Genomic DNA, 19,642 nt, shown 5'->3' with positions numbered 1-19,642 from the left:
AAATAAAAATACATTTTTGTTATGAAAGCAAACATTTACGACTCTTTGCAAACACTCATGTGACCTCTGCTCTTCGTGGCTGATTGTAACGTGCACGCTTCACGTAACGCCGTGGACACACTTTCATCTGACTGCTGCTTTTTCACGTTAATGAGTTGCTCTTTTTTTTTTTACTTTATCAAATTTAATCACCAGTTTTGTTATTTTATTTTTATTTTATTATTTTGCATTATTTTATTTTAATAAATGAGAGCAAATGAATTTCTCTCATTCTAATAGTTTAAAAGTTTGGAATATTTAAATTTGCCTGATTTTTATTTCACATTTCTACATTCGGCTCTTTGCTGCTTTGACTTCACTCTTGTGTGCTGAAATATTTCTGAGTACTTCAGTGTTTCTGTGAGTAATGAGGCTGTTTGCACCTCCAGCGATTCCTGGACGACTGCAGACGTTTGAATGACTGTGAACAGAAACAATCACTGACAATCATCAGTGTCACTGAGTGATGGGCCTGTTGTGTTGATCACTGGCCGTGTGTTAACCTTTGTTTCGAGGTCGGCAGACACGCGCAGCAGCTGATAACCCGGCGGAGTGTTTGAGCTGATTAAACATCCTAATCAGAGGAATGTGTCGCCTCGATGACAGAAACATTTACAGTTCACAAAGTTCACCCGTACGTCTTCATCCGCAGCATTAAAATATTACACAATGATAAAACCATCATGAGCCAGTAATAAAATGATTCTGCATAATGAGTTTTTTTAGTTTTAGGAACTAAACATAGTTTCATTTTTGCACATTACAAAAACACTGAGAGGCTCTCGTGCTCAGAGCGGCACATCCAAACTCCACAGTCTTTTAATTCTGATCTTATTTCTCATTGGTCCTCGCTGCCTTAATCTTTCTTACGTTGCAGTTAGTTCAAAGTGTAAAAGCTGTTTCACTTCCATGCATTGACTTTGCTACTGTGCTCATCTGTGTTTATGAGAAAATATGTAGAAATCTAAATTTGCTTCATCCAAACCGGCCAAATTTGGGAAACATCTTTGATGGTTCATGGTTTTGTAAGAGGGTGACGCATGAATCTGAAATATTCTTATGACACAGAAACATTTGGAGTTAGCTTCTTTGCTGGTCCGACCCACATGATGGCTCAGACTGTGCTGTTTGTGACCCATGAAGGAAAATCCATTCATAGGCCAGCACTGTGTGTGCTCCCCTGCAGCATGCTTGATTGATTTAAATCACACTTCTTCGATAAACTTGTTGGAAACAGATGCTGATAAAGTTATCGTGTCTGACAGATTCCTCTGAGAGAAGCTTTGGGTGGATGACCGCACAGAAAACGTTCGGCCAGTTGCTGTCATGTGTGCCACGGCTTGAGCAACACATTCAGTCATATGCCTGCTGTGCTCAGCAGCAGAGACACATGCAAGGAAGGACACAGTGTTTTTTTAGACTGCTGTACAGTAAAGAACGATGCTGCGCTAATTTAACCGCTTCCTATAAGTGACCACACAGATGCATGACAGACAGAGGGGCAGATGTGGATGAATCACTGCTGATGTGTCTGCTGCTGGCACTCTATACTCTGTGTTTGATGTGCATTGCTGGTATTTAACTGTGTGGTTTAGACTCAGTGTGCTGAAACCAGTTTGGGGAAATGCAGTTCAGAAGCATCCCGCTGCAGTAATGTAGGTAACATGAAACTAAAGCCGTATCGCAGCATAAGGATGAAACCAGCAGGAGAAATGAAACCCGGCTCTGCTCAAAGGCAGCAAAACACTCCGACCAGCGTTCACCCGTTTGCTGGGTTCAAAGCAAAGAAAGAGAAACAACTGTTATCAAACTACATGCAACTTCTGCTTTGGCGTCACTTTTCAGGCCCAAACATCCATCTTCGTGTTGATGGGCTGCACGAAAGATCTCGGAGGTCCTAAATTATAAAGTTGTTGTTTCTGTAGCAGCTCGTCCATGGCAGCGTTTTTTGCCACGTCAAGTGAGGAAGGATTCTGGACACGGGAAAATAAATTGAACTCATCTGAGCTACAGCCAGTAAGAGTCCAGGTATTAAGATGAGCACACGTGCAGAAATCACACCACAGACACACCAGCAAAACCTCCAGAATCCAGAGCGAACTTGATGTTTGTGCAGCAGTTTTGTACTGCTGTTGCTGATGCATTATCATGTGAAGAAGCTGCTTTTAGTTGCTCCCTTATTCACACGGACCTGCCACAGTGGGCACATATGTAAACGTCCACACATTGTGTTTTAAAGTTGTAACATATTAGTGCATCACAGTTTACGTGCATTTTAAATCTGAACCTGCAGAGTAATAAAAACCTAAATGTCATGATGTAATTCCTGAGGTCAGACTATCACAGCTCTGCCTGTTCAGAGTCCTTCAGTCTTATCAATCACATGAACACTGATTGACTCAGGGTCAGTGTTCATGTATATTCATGTGGCCCGTCTCTGCTGCTCTGTATGTTAATGCGGTCGTTGTCAGGCTGTTACAGTCTAACACCTGAAGGATCACAAAGTATACTTTGGAAACGATGGCAGAGTGCACCGTCTTCATTTTACAGAGTAAATGATATGATCATATATCATCTACGCTTCTCCATCTATCATCATCAGCTCTTATTTTTATTAAATAATAACCTAAAAAGGGATTAATTTAACCTGTTTTTACTTCAGCAAAATTATTGGAGTGAACCTTAAATTTGGTGCTGGCGGGGTGCACTGAAGGAAAATACTAAAACATACACAAACACTGTCTACAACTAAAGATTCACCACTTCCCCCCTTACAAATCTCCTTTATGACCCAGTAACAAACATTCAGCTGTTAGTGTTTACCCTCCATCTCAGGCTGCTGTTGTTGTGCAACTTTTAAACTCACTGAGAGGCCTTCTGTGGGTGTTTGTTGTCCATACCTATTTTTGCAGTCGCAGTTTCACACAAAGAAAACGACATGTCTGCAGATGAATCTGGAAGCCTTTCTCTAATTTCCTCCTCTGGTTAAACAACAAATGCAGCAGAAAACCTGCAGGCCTGGTTCTCTGTGGGGGTTTCACTTCAGTCTCTCCACACACTTTCAGTAACAGTATATTTATTTACCAGTTTAACTTTTTTAAAAGTCCCCCACACACCACAGAAATATAAAAGTACAAAAGCAGACGTGTTTTCAGTCACACAGAATAAATCGTTATTACTAATCATTGTTACCAATAGTTTGCTGGGTGTACTTTTGAGTGTTTTCCTGAATACTTCTGTCTTGTAATCAGCGGTATTGAGCAGCATTGGGATGAATCAGAGGCTCTGCGACTGAAAACACGTTCAAACAAGAACACGCTGATTAAATCGATTCTTTTTAAAATCGCGCTTATCTAAAAAACTATCGACAACAACAACAGCTACCCGCAGGCTGGTGAGGGGACAATCACGTGCTGCCATGATGACATCAGACCCCGTGTGGGCGGAGCCTGGGAGCAAACAAGAGCGGACCAATCACAGGGCAGCCTCGGAGCAGCTGGGTGTCCGTCCAGCCTTTATAAAGTTTAGCGCAGCGTTACTGCAGCAGGTTATTTTTCTTCACTTTCAGCGTCGAGAATTTTTAGAGTAAGTGAAGTTTTTAATCTCGTTTTCAGGTCTGACGGTTACGTTTTGGAAACAGGAAGTTTAATCAGAATTATTTGTGGGATATTTCTTTCGCCTTTTAAACCTAGCATAAACATCGTGCCAGTGTCCGTTTTAAAAATCTGTAATTTAGCACGTTTTTAATTTAATGTTTTTTTTAGCGATGATAATCAACATTTTGCTGTTGTTTCCATCACACCCATCGCTTTGTATTTCGTTCGGCTGTGTGTGCTGTGATCTGCGGTTTGTGCTTCGGTGGCAGCCATCGTTGCTTTTTCGCCTCTTCGCGTTAAATAGATTAAGAAAAGCCGGGACCCCGTCCCGCTGTGGATCAGGTGGTGTTTCTGGCCGGATGCTGGTCAAGTTCTGGTTTTCTTTTCGGTTTCCTGGTAGTAGTTTCGGTGACGGCCCGGTTTCTTGGCTCTGCGCCGGGACAGCCGATCCCGTGACTCTGCACAAACACAAACAGGCTCTGCTCATTGTCGGGGTCTGGCCTCGTTTCCGTTCGGGAATGTGCAGGAAAATGGCGATGAGGAAATCTGCAGCATCGATTTTCTTGGATACACTTTGATGATTATTATTATTCTTTTATTCCCGGGATCCAGCGGGCTCCTTTTGTGTGTTTGGCCTAACTGTTGCCCCACATTTGGCCCGGGGGGAGGAAGGATATGACTGCGCTGCCGGGAATGTGTTTTACTACTTAGTCATTGTGATAAATAAGAAAAGGACTGTGTTGAGTAACCGTGTTTCTGCGAAGACCTCCAGGACTGAGTTCTTCAGAATCGCGCCTCTGAAATCTGATCCTGACGCTGTTTTCTTGTTTTGCAGTAGGAGCCATGATGAAGCTGCTGCTGGCTGCACTGGCCGTTGGCCTGAGCTCGGTCCTCTCAGCCCCCCATCTGGACCCACAGCTGGATGAGCACTGGAACCTGTGGAAGAGCTGGCACGCTAAAAAATACCACGAGGTGATGCATTGTTGTTCTTTCTGTAAAACCTGGTGCTCTTCTGTCCAGCGGAGGAGGCCTGACTGAGTTTTGTCTCTGCAGAAGGAGGAGGGCTGGAGGAGGATGGTGTGGGAGAAAAACTTGAAGACGGTCGAGCTGCACAACCTGGAGCACTCCATGGGCAAACACACCTACCGCCTGGGCATGAACCACTTTGGAGACATGGTGAGCCAGCGGTTTGCGCACACACACACACACAGGCACGCACTCTTGTATGGTGAAACTTATCAAGGCTCTTTTAAACCTTTGGAAAGATGAATGAGGGAGATATCACTGGAAAACATGGCTCATGCAAAAATAAAGGTGATCTAGAAGTTTGAAGGTGTAAAGTGCAGCATGATGTCGCTTTATTTACATTCCTGACGTTGTTCCCACAGACCAACGAGGAGTTCAGGCAGCTCATGAACGGCTACAAGCATGAAGCACAGAGAAAGGTGAAGGGGTCCCTGTTCTTGGAGCCCAACTTCCTGGAGGCCCCTCGTTCTCTGGACTGGAGGGATAAGGGCTACGTGACTCCCGTTAAGGACCAGGTAACAGCTGTTTTGTTGGTTTTTTTCACCCTGGTTGCTCGAGGCCCTGTGGCAGCACATGCGTAATTAAGGTGGAGCTTCCTTGGTTTTTACAGACTGTAGACTAGATCAGGCTGCAAGTAGGAGGCAGACGGAGGCTTTTTCAGGTGACACCTCGTGTGGTTGTAACAAACCAGACTGGTGCATCATCAGGTGTGCTGTGGCTGTCTGATAAATGCCTTTAGGTGATTTTTTTTTTTTTTTTTTTTTTGAGTCATCCTGCACAACCTGCAGGTTTCATGACCACAGTGTGGTCCGTTTTCCTTCAGTAAAATTCCACAATGCAAATCTTCAGGATTTGCATTGCTGGAGATGCAGACGCACCTCTTTACATCAGCTGTTTGCATTAAGCCTGATGTCATGTGCATTGTTCCAAATGTGTTGAAGGGCATTGCTGTAAATGTTTTGCAAGAAGATAATAAATACCCTGCAAGCAGTCAGCTTATCTATTTACTGCACTCACACCAATGCCCCTCCTCCCTCCTTCCATGAGTGCACAGCCTGTTCTCTCTGCCCCTTGACATACATTTTTCACTCGGTGCTGTCAAACAGGTGGAGCCAGCTCACTGTAAACAGGCCAAGGTGCAGCAGGCGGGTGTATACGTTTCTTTTCTGTCGTTCGATTAGTCCCCTCTGCCTTTGCTCTTAAGTTTATGCAGAAGTTTACAGCCACAAAACTCTCACATTGTGTGCTTTCATTTCTTCACCATCATCGTGTCCTGTCTGCTCTCCTCAGGGTCAGTGTGGCTCCTGCTGGGCTTTCAGTGCCACCGGAGCTCTGGAGGGTCAGCAGTTCAAGAAGAGCGGCAAGATGGTGTCGCTGAGCGAGCAGAACTTGGTGGAATGCTCCAAACCCGAGGGTAACGAGGGCTGCAACGGAGGTCTGATGGACCAGGCCTTCCAGTACGTCAAGGACAACCAGGGCCTGGACTCTGAGGAGTCCTACCCTTACCTGGGAACCGTACGTATCTCACGTGTCCTCAGCACAAATGAAAAGAAGTAATTTGTCTTTTACTGACCTGTCAGCAGTTTACTTATCAGTTGTCGGCATAATTGAGTCACTGATTTAATTCATCTATTAGTTTTTTAAAGAAAAGAGCTAACCACAGAACACTGATTCAGCGCTCAGTGTTATCCTCACTCACCACCACCTTCCCTCTTACAGGATGACCAGAAGTGCCATTACGACCCCCAGTACAACTCTGTCAATGACACCGGGTTCACAGACATTAAGAGCGGCAGTGAGCATGCTCTGATGAAGGCCGTTGCTGCTGTTGGACCCATTTCAGTCGCCATTGATGCTGGCCACATGTCTTTCCAGTTTTACCAGTCAGGTCGGTGTTTGCCAGTTATAAAACACATTTTAACTTAAAGCTTATAAAATGCACGGACAGGAGAGGAGTAGTTGACTTGACGATATCTTCCTGCGTCAGGTTTCATGCTCAAACTGAGCTGCAGGTTTGACTCGTGGCTTTAAATTTCAGGAATCTACTATGAGCCAGATTGCAGCAGCGAGGAGCTGGACCACGGCGTGCTGTTGGTGGGCTACGGCTTTGAGGGAGAAGATGTGGACGGCAAGAAGTACTGGATCGTCAAGAACAGGTCAGTCAGGCTTTCACAGCTGCAGCGTGCTCGGCCTTCAAGTGTGTAAAATCCACTCAACAAGAGTAGTTTCACGTCTTCCTTTCAATGCTGATGAATTTCACTTCCAGTTGGTGTTAAAGCTCCTAAATGTCACAGACTTCTCAGCCTGATGCAAAACGCTCTGCTGACATGAGAGTCGTTCTAATGTAAATAGGACTGTTTCAGGCCCTTTGTATCGTCGTCTCTGCATCACAAAGGAACCAAAACCAGTCACCTCCTGACTTTTGTTTTCTTATCTCTCTGCAGCTGGAGTGAGAAGTGGGGAGACAAAGGCTACGTCTACATGGCCAAAGACCGACAGAACCACTGTGGTATTGCGACCGCAGCCAGCTACCCTCTGGTGTGAGGCCGGCTCCACCTCGTAGCACCGTAGTGGTTTTATTCTAATACTCTGGACAGGAGGGACGACGCTGCAGTCGACGTGAGACACGCAGGAGATTCTGAGGTCTCACCACCAATAACACTGATTTTAGGGAAATTGCCCTTTTTTGTTTTCTGCTACTTCATGTTGTCAGGAAAAAATTAGCTCATTGTTTTATTCTCTGTAAATATGTACTAGGTAAGTGATCGTTACCGCTTGCTATGGTCATTGTAAATGATTTCTTTTCTACTTTTACTGTGATCAATTAAAGTTTTAAAACACTAGTCTGGACTCAGGACTGTTTTTAAAGACGTGTTTCACCCCGAGCGCTTTCCTCATCTGATTATAATCAAACTGACATCAACGTTAAACTCTGTCCCTGCAGAAGTCACAGTATTGCTCTAGAAAGCTAATGAAGTTAGCTAATGTTAGCGATGCAACAAAGCTCTGTGCTTCTGCTGGTTTTAAAATGTAAAGCAATGAGGCTAACGAGCTCACAGTATGTGGGATCTCGTGGATTTCTGATCAACAAAGGTGCCAAGTGAGAAGGAAACATGACCCAGTAAATACTGCTTCCATAATGCTTTTCTCATAAATCTGAGCACTTACAGTATCTCATCCAAAGACGCCTCTAACATACGAGCAGGGGGAGCCAGCGATCAAACCAACAGCCTTGTGGTCAATAGATGAGGCTCTTTACTTCAAACCACCAAACATTTCAAGTATAAAAAGCACCTAAAAACTACACTTCATGACTGATGATCATTATTGACTTCTACTGGTTGATTACCAGATGTTAACAAGGATGAAACCTCAGTTAACATTCATGCTAGCAACATTATGGTGATAGCTTTAGATTACAAAACAAAAACCCAGCTGATTACTGTCGTACTGGTTCGTGGTATTTTAAGGCCAACTGTTAAAGATATGTGAATTCTCACTTTTCTATTTAATTTATTTATTATTTATTTAGCACTAAATAACCACAGTGGCCTCTGCAGCTGGAGGATGCTGGAAGCTAAAGGCCCTGCGATCGTGCAGAGGAAACCCTAAAATCACATGTCCCTCTGAGCACGTGGCAACAGTCAGAGGATTTTTGCTAAAAAAAAAAAAGAGTCAAAAACAATGATACCCGGATTCTTTCTGGTGTCATATTTCTTTGTTTTTATGCAGCATATATGACCCAACACAGGCGCTTTCATAAATCATGATGTCACAGTTAATAAATCTAATTATTTATTTAAGGTTAAGATGAATATTTAGCTGTTACCGTTAAAGCAGAAAACATCAGGTCACGACTGTGAGAAAACCACATTTTAAGAATCTTCAGCCAATCGAAGCTCCCGCAGCTTTATGAGAACTTCTTGACGAAGGACAGGTACTCGTTGACGTCATCAGGTGAGCCGACGACAAAGGGCACCCGCTGGTGGAGCGATTCAGGCTGAACGTCCAGTATCCTCTGAGTGCCCGTGGTGGCGAGGCCACCGGCCTGCTCGATGATGAAGGCGATGGGGTTGCACTCGTAAAGCAGCCGCAGCTTCAAGGAGAAGAAGAAAAAAAGGACACACTTGCGTTAATATTGAAAAGATCAGCGCAGCTGTTTACAGCTAAAGGTCACAGCCGGAATCTGAACCGCTGAATCATTTCTAAAGATGGTAAATATTCACTCTGAGACTGATAACCACCTCACAGTGCGCAGCCGAGGCTCACAACAGCACGTTTCCAGTTTTGTGTAGCTACAGTTTGCAGATGACCACCAACATGTCGCAGGCGATCATCAGGACAGACTCGTGTTCATGTGTAGTTTTTAATTATCACGGATAAAAACCGAATGAGTGCTGGACTCTGGACACGCAACAAACGGGATACTAACAATCAGAGGCACCAATAACCTCACATAATACACGCACAGGTCCCAGCGCGATCTGTTATCGTCTAAGTGATGACGCATGAACCCTGCATCCGGGTCCAAATGTTTATTAAGGCTGTTGTGTTTTTAACATGTTTTAATGCTTCGTATCTGTTTAACCTGAACAAGCTCCTGTTAACTTTTACCGGGTGGGGAAAAGTTAGCGTTCATCCTCCAGCTTCACTGTGTTTATCCTCAGCTGCTGTTATTGTTCTATATTTCTATATTGTGTATTTTGTTGTACAGTTATCTTATTTTTAACTTTAATTTATATATTTTATCTTATTCCTTCCTAGTTAAATTTACCCTTTTTCATTTCCATATTTATTTCCTATCCTATTCATAGTCTTTTTTTTTTCTTTAGGTCACAGCAAAGCATTTCACTGCATATCGTACTGTGTATGACTGTGTATGTGACAAATACGATTTGAATTTAACGTAGCTGTGTCGCTAGCGATCACGTAGCACATCATTATATACCAGCTAGCCCAACTTCAGTAACCCTACAAACGTCACTGCTGTTTAGTTTCTGTCTTCATTTATGTTGGAAGTGATAGCAGAGCTGTACGTTTGAGTTCTTTCATAAATCTCTCAGTCAGAACATGCTATATCATGCTGAGGTGGAAGCTAGCGAGCTAACTTCCTGCTAACTTCTAACTCTGTTAAATGTAATAAATTCTGTTTTCATGGATGCCTGGATGTTAAACTTTGTTACACCTGGTAAAGCAGCAACGCTGATCATTTTATTAAAGGTGAAAGAATTTAGACAGTTTTTAACTCTCATTGATGCCGCAGTGTTTGTGTGACTTTGGGCCCTGAAGTGGCGATTGGACCCGGAAATAATGACGTCAGACTTAAAGCCTGGATTCTGTTTCTGAGACACGCTTGTTTCTTTGACTCTCACATGTAGTGGGCTGATTCCTGGCAATATTAGAGAATGACAACAAGAAAAAAGGAAGAAAATTCTCTCAGAATTGGGAAGTGGAGTAGTTTCTTAGTTTTTATTGTGGCTGCATTTCCTTTTCTTGTGTCCATCAAATCCACATAAACCGTTTCTGATTCGTGACCTTTCAACCGCCACTTGACCTTTAGGAAAGCCTTCTCCTCTTTCTTCACAGCTGAGCTTTGGAAAGGCGTCCGTCCCACAGCGCTGACTTATGAAAAACCAGAACGCAGTGCATTTGCTCGATTTGTGGGGCAATAAAACTGTGCAGATTCATACATCTGGTGATTGTCCAGCACACAGAACTTCACCTCCAAAGGTCATGTAGAGTGTCTTTATTGGAGCGCTATGGCACGCTGACAGCATGTGTTTTATCCCCACTAAAAGCTCTCAGCTGGAGCATTTGATCTAGTGTAAGGGGGCGATCGTGGCTCAAGAGTTGGCAGTTCGCCTTGTAATCGGAAGGTTACAAGGTTGCGGGTTCGAGCCCCGGCTCGGACAGTCCCGGTCGTTGTGTCCTTGGGCAAGATACTAATCCCATGTTTGCCTACTGGTGGTGGTCAGAGGGCCCGGTGGCGCCAGTGTCCGGCAGCCTTGCCTCTGTCAGTGCGCCCCAGGGTGGCTGTGGCTACAATGTAGCTGCCATCACCAGTGTGTGAATGTGTAAAGCACTTTGGGGTCCTTAGGGACTAGTAAAGCACTATTCAAATACATTTACCATTTAGTGTTTTATATATTTGTATTTGTTACATTCAGCTATATACATCAGTCAGATCAGAATTCAGACACCTGCTTGTGAAAGACATTAACTTTTTGATGGGGGGCATGTTTGGGAGTTTACGTGGTGCTTTTGTTAAGCATTAAAAAAATACCCTAAATTTGGCCAAAATGTGAAAGTTTTTTGTTTCCAGGTTACTTTTAAATGCTCTTCGTCAGTATTTCAATAATAACACCGGCAGTGAACGAGCAGGTCGTGACTATGTGCTGAAACTAGACAGTCTGAGTTTCATATTCCCGTCTTCACTGCAGTGCACAGGTTTGTTCACAGCTGCCTGCTGCCTGTGATTTCCCCTGTATTCAGTTTACATCTTATAATATATTAATCATATGTTAAGAGTTATTATTTGCTGCTGTTTTTGAAACTGGCGCTCAGCAGCTGTAGCTCGTGTTTGCCCAGGAAATAATGGTGGAAATATGAGAGATGTTGTGTTTGAAGCGCTCACAGAGGGAAGCTGCCTGGATGCACACTGACACATGAGGTTTGTGGGTTTTCTTTACCACCAGTCTCTGCTGCCTCTGAGCTTCATTTATCTCAGGACAACCTTGGATTAGTCCACGGACACATCCACGGCAGTGTCTGGTCACACGTCACAGTCAGAGTCATTTCATTTTGGAGCAAAAACTTCAATCAAACTTTTGGAGTTAAAACAAATTTAAAACTGAAACACACGTTTGTTTCTTCTTTTGTGGAGTGAACCCATTAAAGGGGACCTGCTTTGCTCTTCACACTGTTACTGATGCGTGCTGATACTAAACACAGCCAAAGATTCAGATAATGAGTTCAGTGTATAAGCAAGAAATCCCCGAGAGCCAAAACCTCAGACCTCAGACTGCTCTGAAAACTTTTTTTCCTCTTCTGGGCTCTGCGTGATGTCAGTGAGAGTCGATATCACTTTCATGTCAGGCACACCTGCTACACCAAGGCCCCGTGTAAGATAAATAAGCATTATTCTGATTGGTAAATCATGCAAAGCCACTCAAAAGCACAACGAGTCCCCATTGAACAGCTGCAGCCTTCTCAGTGGTTACCTTTCCCTTTGGGCTCTTCTCATTGGCCGGATACATGAAGATCCCTCCGTAAGCGATGGTGCGGTGAATGTCTGAGACCATCGAGCCCACGTATCGCGCTCCGTAGGGCGAACTGCCGTCCTGCAGGAGAGAAATTCATCTTAAATGTCACTAAACTAAATGTGACTTTCACATTTTCTATGCTCCACATCACATTTTGGTTTATTTTAAGAAATAAATTTAAACACACAGATTCCATTAGCATTAGCATTAGCATTCCCAGAGATTCTGTGACCTTTACAGTTTTCCCAGTTTGTGACTGGTATTTTATGTTGGCTGATTCTTGGATGTAAAGCGTTAGTTTATCTACTTCCTGTGGTCACTGTCAAATAACTGTATATTACAGATATTACAACCATTTAAAAACAAAGAGCTGTAGAGCAACAGCGTCATGTGACCAGCGTGTCACCGTGGCAAACCTGAGTTCAACACTCCAGCTTTATCACTACGAGTGCATTTTAAAAACTGACCTGTAAGTAACGTCTGAATGAAATGACTTTGTGATTAAATATTCTTCTCAGTGAACTTTATTCTCAGAATTTGTTGTTTAACAGGTTAAAATGTGACGACGTCATGTGACGCGAGCAGTCGAAGGTGTGTGGAGTTCCCACCAAGCGAGGTTCGTGTTCTGACCGGCACGACATGATGTAGAGTCATGTGCCTGCTGAGTCACATCCCATAAGGGTGTGTGTGTGTGTGTGTGTGTGTGTGTGTGTGTGTGTGTGTGTGTGTGTGTGTGTGTGTGTGTGTGTGTGCAAAGTAAAGCAGGGCTTCCCAAACATGACACACGATCAAAACGAAAAGAAAAGAAAAAAATCCACCTCGAGCGAAACTACCTAAAATAAAATAACGAAGTCACAAGAAAGAGCAGCGAGCAGAGAGTGAGGGGAAGTTATCGAGGGTGTGACGTGTGAACGTATGATTTATGATCTGAAGCATATTAATGCTGAGAGAGACGTCCTGAGCAGCAGGGGTGCTGATCTGGGAGCAGTGATCAGGGCGAGTTTTGTTTAGTGTTGAAATCTGGTCACCTGACTCTGTACGGCTGCTCCGCTGTAAACAAATAAAGCTTTTTCAAATGCAGACGTTACATTTGTGAACGATCCTTCATGCAGGTGAGAAACTGACGGGTTTAAAAAAGGAGCAGAGACTGAAAACTTCCCTGCGCGGCATTCAGAAAGTGTTGATTTCACTTTAACCTCGTGACTGAAGATCTGCTGTTTCATAAAGAAACAGAGTGTGAGTAACTCTGTGGTCACTGACGGATTGTGCTGGCTCATGATGCGCTGTGTGAAGTGTAATGTGAATGAATGAGTGTTCACAGAAGAGATATTAGCAGAAAATCTGCTGTGACGCAAACTCGGCCTGATGGGAACTGCAGCGTGTGCAGAATGGACTTTTGCAAAAACACAAAACCACCCTCGAATATACCCACCTTAGTGTGTGTGTGTGTGTGTGTGTGTGTGTGTGTGTGTGTGTGTGTTTTATGCTGTGTGAACATGTAAGAGTGCTAGTTTGTTATGGTAGCGTTACATTTAATACACATAATCCCACAGAGGTTGTTTTCCTATAGATTCGTGTGACGAGACGTCATCCTGTAGCTGCTGTGTGGAGTTTCTTGGTCTTTGTGTTTGAAACCAAACCCATGAAGCGTCGACAGAGTCATGTCTCACACGTGACACAATGCACCACTTTTAATTTGAGTTTTCAGTTATTCTAAAAGCACATAGGAGGGTTTTGTTTTTTTGCTTTTTAGGAAAAATCAAAGGGAAAGGAAACTGAAATGAGAAAACGAGAGCATCAGCGAATCCCGGGCTGATGAAGAGGACGCTCATGACAAGCGCAGGCTTCACAAAGTGCTGAGTGTGCGTGTGCAGGCAGAGTTTCCAGTTGAGAAGCTGCTGCAGTTTCCTGAGGAACAGGATGTGCACTCACATTAGCTGTTTCACCATCCTGCAGCTCAGCTGACCGAGCCGCCACTCCTTCCTACAGCCTGACCGACCGGTCACGCTCCGCTGACTGCCCGTCACATGTTTCAGGGCATAGGTAACCTCTACCTGCTCTCGCTACACAAATGCATTGAGAGTCTTTTACTGTAAATCACCCAGAATGCACTGCATGTGCATATAGGGTTGAAGTAATTTCTCCAACAAGCAAATGAAATGGTTTTATTGAGCATGTCTAACAGTGAAGTATACACGTACCATAACACTAGACTGACCAACAAACATGTTCTCTGTGCCTGTGAGTCTGTAAATGTGTTCTAGCCCTGCGGATGCTTCGTCAGGACTCACATGACGAGTGCGAGCAGCTGCTTGTGTGTGAACTGTGGCTGCAGGAGTGTTAGATTCAGCTTTGAGCCGGCAGACCTGAACAGATGCGCTGTGGGTCGATAGCTCGCATTTCTACTGCAGCTTCAGTTAAAGGTATCACATTTAAAACCATCAACGCGCTCTAAGTAAGTGGGACGCCGTGCGCGCTCTTACCTCGGGGTACTTCTTGTGTTTGAGGTATTCATTGATGGAGGGGTGGAAATACTTGGCGTAGCCCTCGTTCATACTGTAGATCTTCCCCTTGGGCTTGATCCTCACGCTCCTTTCAGTCAGGATGAACTCGCCGACGCCCTGATAAGAAAACAGTTAGACGTTCAGTGGAAACAATAGAAATGATCAGGATAGAAAAACATCAGCAGAAGTGAACCAGCGCCAAAGGGTCAAATCCAGATGTTAGCCAGTGCCTTCCTTTAAGAGCAAAATCCTCAGGTCGAAGAGTTCAGGTGTTTAAATTACAAAGTCAAGGTGCCGCATTACACACGACTGTAAACACTGATGATACCTGATAAAGGACAACAATCCTCCTCAGCAGGACAACATTACTCTCTCCAGCTGTCGAGACCTCCGGAGGTTTCTGGACTAAATTCTTTTTCCTACATTTCTGTTTGCATCGAGACTCATTTCTTCAACGATATCATAACTAAACCTGCTTTTTAAAAAGGCTGATCAAAATGTTTTTAAAGACCAAAAAAACTCAATATCAAAGAAAAAGTGAAGTTTATTGAAAAGCTGATTAATCAAAGTTCTTCACTAAACAACAAAAGACAAAAACACAAAGCAGGACGTGATGAAGGACGCAGGCTGAAACAGGAAAACTCACAGGAAGGAAAACAGAGAGAGGGAGACGGGACTCGTGCGCTCACTGAAGAACGAGAAACAGGAAGCATCAGGTGAGAGGAATAAAAACACTCAGACAGACAGGAAGTAAAACAGGAAGCATCAGGAAATTTGCATATTTGAGACAAGAAGACCCAAGATGCTGAAAAATGATGAGAAGATGTGTACGTGATCTTTGTTTAGACTCTTTTTACCTTTGAAACCCAGAATGTGACACGAGTGAGATGATGAAAACTGATTTAATCAGAGATGAGGTGCCAGAAACATTGTGGCAAAGCTAAAAGGATTGACGTGTGTCTACAGTCCTGTGATTCCACTGTGCAGATGTGCCTCACGAGGGATGATTGACAGCATCGTGTCTGCTTTCTTTGGCAGAAACAATAAACCAGAGAAACGGGAAAAGCACGACTGTGAGGGATTAACCACGAGTTTATGAGATTATCACTGACACAAGGAGCCATGAGAGAAAAGGGCCCTTCAGGTAACGTCACGTGGCGCTCTGTGGAGGTGTGGAAACCTGTGACCGCAGTACTCACAGGATCGAGCGTGAAGAAGTTGACCCCGGCGCCTGTGCTGAGGGCCACCAGGGTGGCGCTGCCATAGAGGGCGTAGCCAGCGCACACGATGTTGTTGCCCTGCTGCAGGGCGTCTTTCTCGGTGGGCTCCCCCTCTGAGATCTGAACATCACAGCAGGGAAAAACAACAGCAGACCTGAGAGATTATCTGCAAACTGCTCACAGACTGAGTGCCTCAGTGGACAAAGACTGTAGCATCAGACCAAAAACTCACAAACTGACATCAGATTAACGTTTTTCTCATTTCAGAATAAAACATGTGGATGAATCACACCAGGGTTCATGGTATAAACCTCACGCAGGCCTGTCTGGGTGTTGTGCAATGTTGAAAAAGCTCAGCAGGCTGCAGCTGTAAATAATCAGAAGCGCTCAGAAGCCAGGTTTAGCTGGGCAGCAGCGCCCTCTTGTGTCTGCAGGATGTTACTGCACCTCGACCCTGCAGAAATCTGAAGTTTCTGAAAATCCCAGAAGCCTTTAAAGACTCGAGGTGTGTTTGAGCAACATAGATGGTTCTGTTACAGACGGCAGCTTCACAGTATGAGAACATTTCCTGGATTTTGAAAAACGTGGTAGCGGAGTGATCGATAAAAAGGCGTGTGGTGGGAGAAGCAGGAAATCTTAATATTTAAATAGGAATAAAATCAGTGTGGACACTGTGTGTCCTGTTATTACTGCACAGCATCATTGATGCGCGACTGTTTACCCAAGTAACTAATAAGTAACTTAATAGCACAAAAGCTGTATAATGAAAATATATTTAAAGTAATCACAGTAAATGTACTCAGATATTTTACTGTTGATGGTTTGAAATACTTGTGACTTCATTCAGTACCAGGATTTGGCTGTTTTCCTTGACTCGGGAGCAAAATGTTTGTGATGCAGATGATTCGGCGAGACTGAGCTCAGACTCACCCGTTTGTAGATGGCGAATATGGTGCCGATGGACGCCAAGCAGTCGATGTTACTGGAGCCGTCCAGAGGGTCGAAGCAGACCACATACTTCCCCTGTGGAGAAACACACTAAATAATGAAATATGACGATAATAATAAATTAATTCCAAATAAAAGTGAATGAGTCATGCAGTCATCTAAAACCAGTGCTGGGGGTGAGGGGCAGAGACGGGAAGTAAACAGGAAATAAACAAAGTGTCGGTTGTTAGACTGGAATCATATTATTTCAGAATAACGTGTTTATCACTCAGTGTGCTGTATTAATGCGTCACTACAGCCACTGAAAGAACCAACACGTCCCACATATTTGATCACATGACTCGCTCATCACTGGAGCCGGTGAGCGATTAGTACAGAACACGGCCATCCACCTGCATCTAAAGGTCAAAGGTCACTCTTGAGGATGCCAATGTTCACATGTTGGACAGAGAGGACAGATGGTTTGAAAGAGGAGTGAAAGAAGCATCTATGTCCACTGTGAACGCCATCTGTAAACAGAGGGCGGGGCTTATGACACCAACCGTCTGTCATCTATAATCCAGTTTTGAGATCGTTCCCAGACGCCTGAACGCCCACTCACATCCTGGGCCTGGGGCTGGGCTTCACCTGCAACCTTGGCTGATTGTGACCTACACCCGTTTTCACACCGTGGCTCGTACAGTTAGGTGGAGGATCAATAGGGGGTCCATGACCCTCTTGGGGACACTCCCACAGGGCTTGTCTCCGAGCTCCTTAGACAGAACATGCATGACGTCATTCAAACATCCAGATCCCAGATTTCACTCGTCCACCTGCGATGTTGTGGGTGATTAATACAGTTAGAGCCATAAATCTGTGCACAAAGGAACATTTCTTTTTTCTCTGTAACTCCGGACTGTGGACATCCGCCGGTACAACTACTCCTCAACCTTAAATTTCATACTCTAACTGAATTCTTCTGCCATAATAAATCAATTCAAGTGTGAGAAATCTGACTGAGTTTTAAGCTAACAGCACAAAGCTGTATTGTGCTGACTGAATTTAATCTGAGTGCTGTGATTATGAGACACGGACCGACTGTCTGGTTTAAAATGGTGACAAATTAAAAGAAAACCTTGAAGCTTGTAAAGTAGCTCGATGCTCCACAGCTCGGCTCCTCGTTGTGCAAAATCTTCTCTTCATACTGAGCTGGATCTCCCCGGCTTAGATGTGGTGAGGTGTCACACCAGTCCTGACTGACTGGACGAGGTCACGCCCATCACCACAGATGTGATTCATCAGAGGATAAAGATGGACTCACCTGTGAGGGTGGAACAGAGACACCTGGCTGTGAGGTGGCTGCTTACCCTCTTCTCCTGGGGGGTGACGATGAGCTCCTTGTTCTCCTCAGACACCATGCAGCAGGTGCTGTAGGAGGCCCGCAGCATGTTGATGACCAGGTCGTTCGACAGCACGTCCAGCTTCTTCACGTCGTCCCCCGTCACGTTCACAGCGCCCGCCAGACCCTGCCTGCACGGACCAATCAGCAGCCACACGTTAGCCACGCCCACACACAGGACACCTGACTGAGAGCAAACCTGCTCACATCCGGCTGAGCAGAGAAATTCAGTTAGTCACAGAAAAATTCATTATTGCATTTTCCCCCACAGTGGTTTCTTCAACTGGAGATCACGTGTGAAGCGAACTCCATTCACTGCCAACAAAGCTGAGCTGTGATTGGTTATGTAAGCTCTCTGATGATGATGCTTTCTTCACGGGCGGGCACGATGTCAGCAGGCGGTGCTTTGGGATCCGCCTGCAGCTTTAAACAAACCAGACACACTAAACTGTAAAGCGGGCTGTCAGGGTCACGCCTGCAACCCCACATTGACCTGAGGCGGGCTCCACCACTGACACTCCTGCACAATGTGACATACATGGACACTTTTTATTAAGATATCCAATGAAAAATGATGATGACATGTCTTCAGAAAAACGAGCTTTGTTTAATTAAATGTGGTAAATGTTTCCAGTCGGTCGGACCAGCAGATCTGTGACTTCACACTAAATCATTTTATGCTTTTATGATTTGAGCCATTTGTCCAGATCTTAAAATCGCTGCTCTGTTCACACTTCAGTCGTGAAGCGGACCAACTCGGACCCTCAGATGGGCTTGTTTTGGCCCCGGAGCCGCGTGTTTGACACCCCTGCCCTTAAAGAATTTTAACAATGCGCACAGCTCCGTCCTTTCACTGCACCATCTTTTATTAAAGTCACGATTAGAGTGTTGAAATCACACAAAGCTGTGTGTGCTGCTTTCACTGCAGCGGTGCGACCTTTATCCAGCACAAAGCCTCCGTTCATTCTTATTGTGCAGTGTTGAAATCAGAGGAGATTTATCTGTGACGGCTCCTACACTGAACACAAACAGCCAGTCGCTCCACCAGCTCTGTGACGGAGGCCGACCTCCAACAGCAAAGTTCACGCACAGCTTTGTCCCCGCATGCTGAACTGTCTCTGTACGTAGGTGATACTCACAGGTGGGCCAAGCCTGCCTTACGCACAGCAGATGAAATTGCTTTGATGGCCGTCAGCATGGCGTTGATGAGCTGGGTCAGCTCACCCGTCGCCCCTTTAGCCTGGCGCCCCGTCTCGATGACAAACCGGGTCAGGGTCCATACGTCCGTCTCAAACGCCGACTGGTCCGACATGCCGGATCCTGGTTCTTCTGTCCTTCCTGCTGGGCAGCAAGCTACGACTGAGCCTCCTCATTATGAGCCTCGTCCTTTACGTGCCCAGAACTGTGAAGCTGAGCTGATCTATTTGTGAGCGCAGCCGAGTGGAAGAGCGGGTGTGTAGGTGGTGTCGGGTGTCAGCTGCAGACTGGCACGCTTTAATCCTGCACAACACTTTTATCAGCTCTTTAATTCATTTAGGCAACAGGTTTACAGGCTGTTTGACAACAGGCGCCCGAGGCTGGGGTGACGTGGCAGCTCTTTGGGACGTTTAACCTCACATGAACCTGACAGCAGGTCTGCAGCAGATTCTAAACATGCATCCAGGTTTAC

The 19,642-nt window shown here is 44.8% G+C and overlaps 2 protein-coding genes across 2 annotated transcripts; one reads left to right on the top strand and one right to left on the bottom strand.

Moving 5' to 3' along the window:
* Positions 1-3,480: 3,480 nt before the first annotated feature.
* Positions 3,481-7,504, top strand: ctsla (cathepsin La). Its single transcript, XM_085426544.1, has 8 exons — positions 3,481-3,624; positions 4,471-4,607; positions 4,689-4,811; positions 5,024-5,176; positions 5,952-6,176; positions 6,381-6,549; positions 6,700-6,817; positions 7,106-7,504. The coding sequence occupies exons 2-8, from the start codon at positions 4,479-4,481 to the stop codon at positions 7,203-7,205; spliced, it is 1,017 nt and encodes a 338-aa protein (XP_085282670.1). The 5' UTR covers positions 3,481-3,624; positions 4,471-4,478; the 3' UTR covers positions 7,206-7,504.
* Positions 6,688-19,397, bottom strand: fbp2 (fructose-1,6-bisphosphatase 2). The gene is made up of 7 exons (XM_085426546.1): positions 19,113-19,397; positions 17,942-18,104; positions 16,578-16,670; positions 15,627-15,767; positions 14,407-14,544; positions 11,882-12,001; positions 6,688-8,757 (listed from the first exon to the last, which is right to left on the bottom strand). The coding sequence occupies exons 1-7, from the start codon at positions 19,283-19,285 to the stop codon at positions 8,572-8,574; spliced, it is 1,014 nt and encodes a 337-aa protein (XP_085282672.1). The 5' UTR covers positions 19,286-19,397; the 3' UTR covers positions 6,688-8,571.
* Between the last annotated feature and the right edge of the window lie 245 nt (positions 19,398-19,642).

This window comes from Rhamphochromis longiceps, linkage group LG12 (assembly GCF_057381845.1).
Source record: "Rhamphochromis longiceps isolate RC_006_pf linkage group LG12, R_longiceps_female_GT1.1, whole genome shotgun sequence".
Lineage (NCBI taxonomy): Eukaryota > Metazoa > Chordata > Actinopteri > Cichliformes > Cichlidae > Rhamphochromis > Rhamphochromis longiceps.
Note: the sequence above shows the minus strand (reverse complement) of the source record. Positions and strands in the feature narration are given on the sequence as shown.

Excerpts from the sequence above, each read along its gene's own strand:
- fbp2 (XM_085426546.1), bottom strand. The coding sequence starts at position 19,285 with ATGTCGGACCAGTCGGCGTTTGAGACGGACGTATGGACCCTGACCCGG. Across the intron at positions 18,105-19,112 it reads AAGGCAGGCTTGGCCCACCT|GCAGGGTCTGGCGGGCGCTG; the intron begins GTGAGTATCACC and ends TGGTCCGTGCAG. Across the intron at positions 8,758-11,881 it reads AGAAGAGCCCAAAGGGAAAG|CTGCGGCTGCTTTACGAGTG; the intron begins GTAACCACTGAG and ends TTCTCCTTGAAG.
- ctsla (XM_085426544.1), top strand. The coding sequence starts at position 4,479 with ATGATGAAGCTGCTGCTGGCTGCACTGGCCGTTGGCCTGAGCTCGGTC. Across the intron at positions 4,812-5,023 it reads TGAACCACTTTGGAGACATG|ACCAACGAGGAGTTCAGGCA; the intron begins GTGAGCCAGCGG and ends TTGTTCCCACAG. Across the intron at positions 6,177-6,380 it reads CCTACCCTTACCTGGGAACC|GATGACCAGAAGTGCCATTA; the intron begins GTACGTATCTCA and ends TCCCTCTTACAG.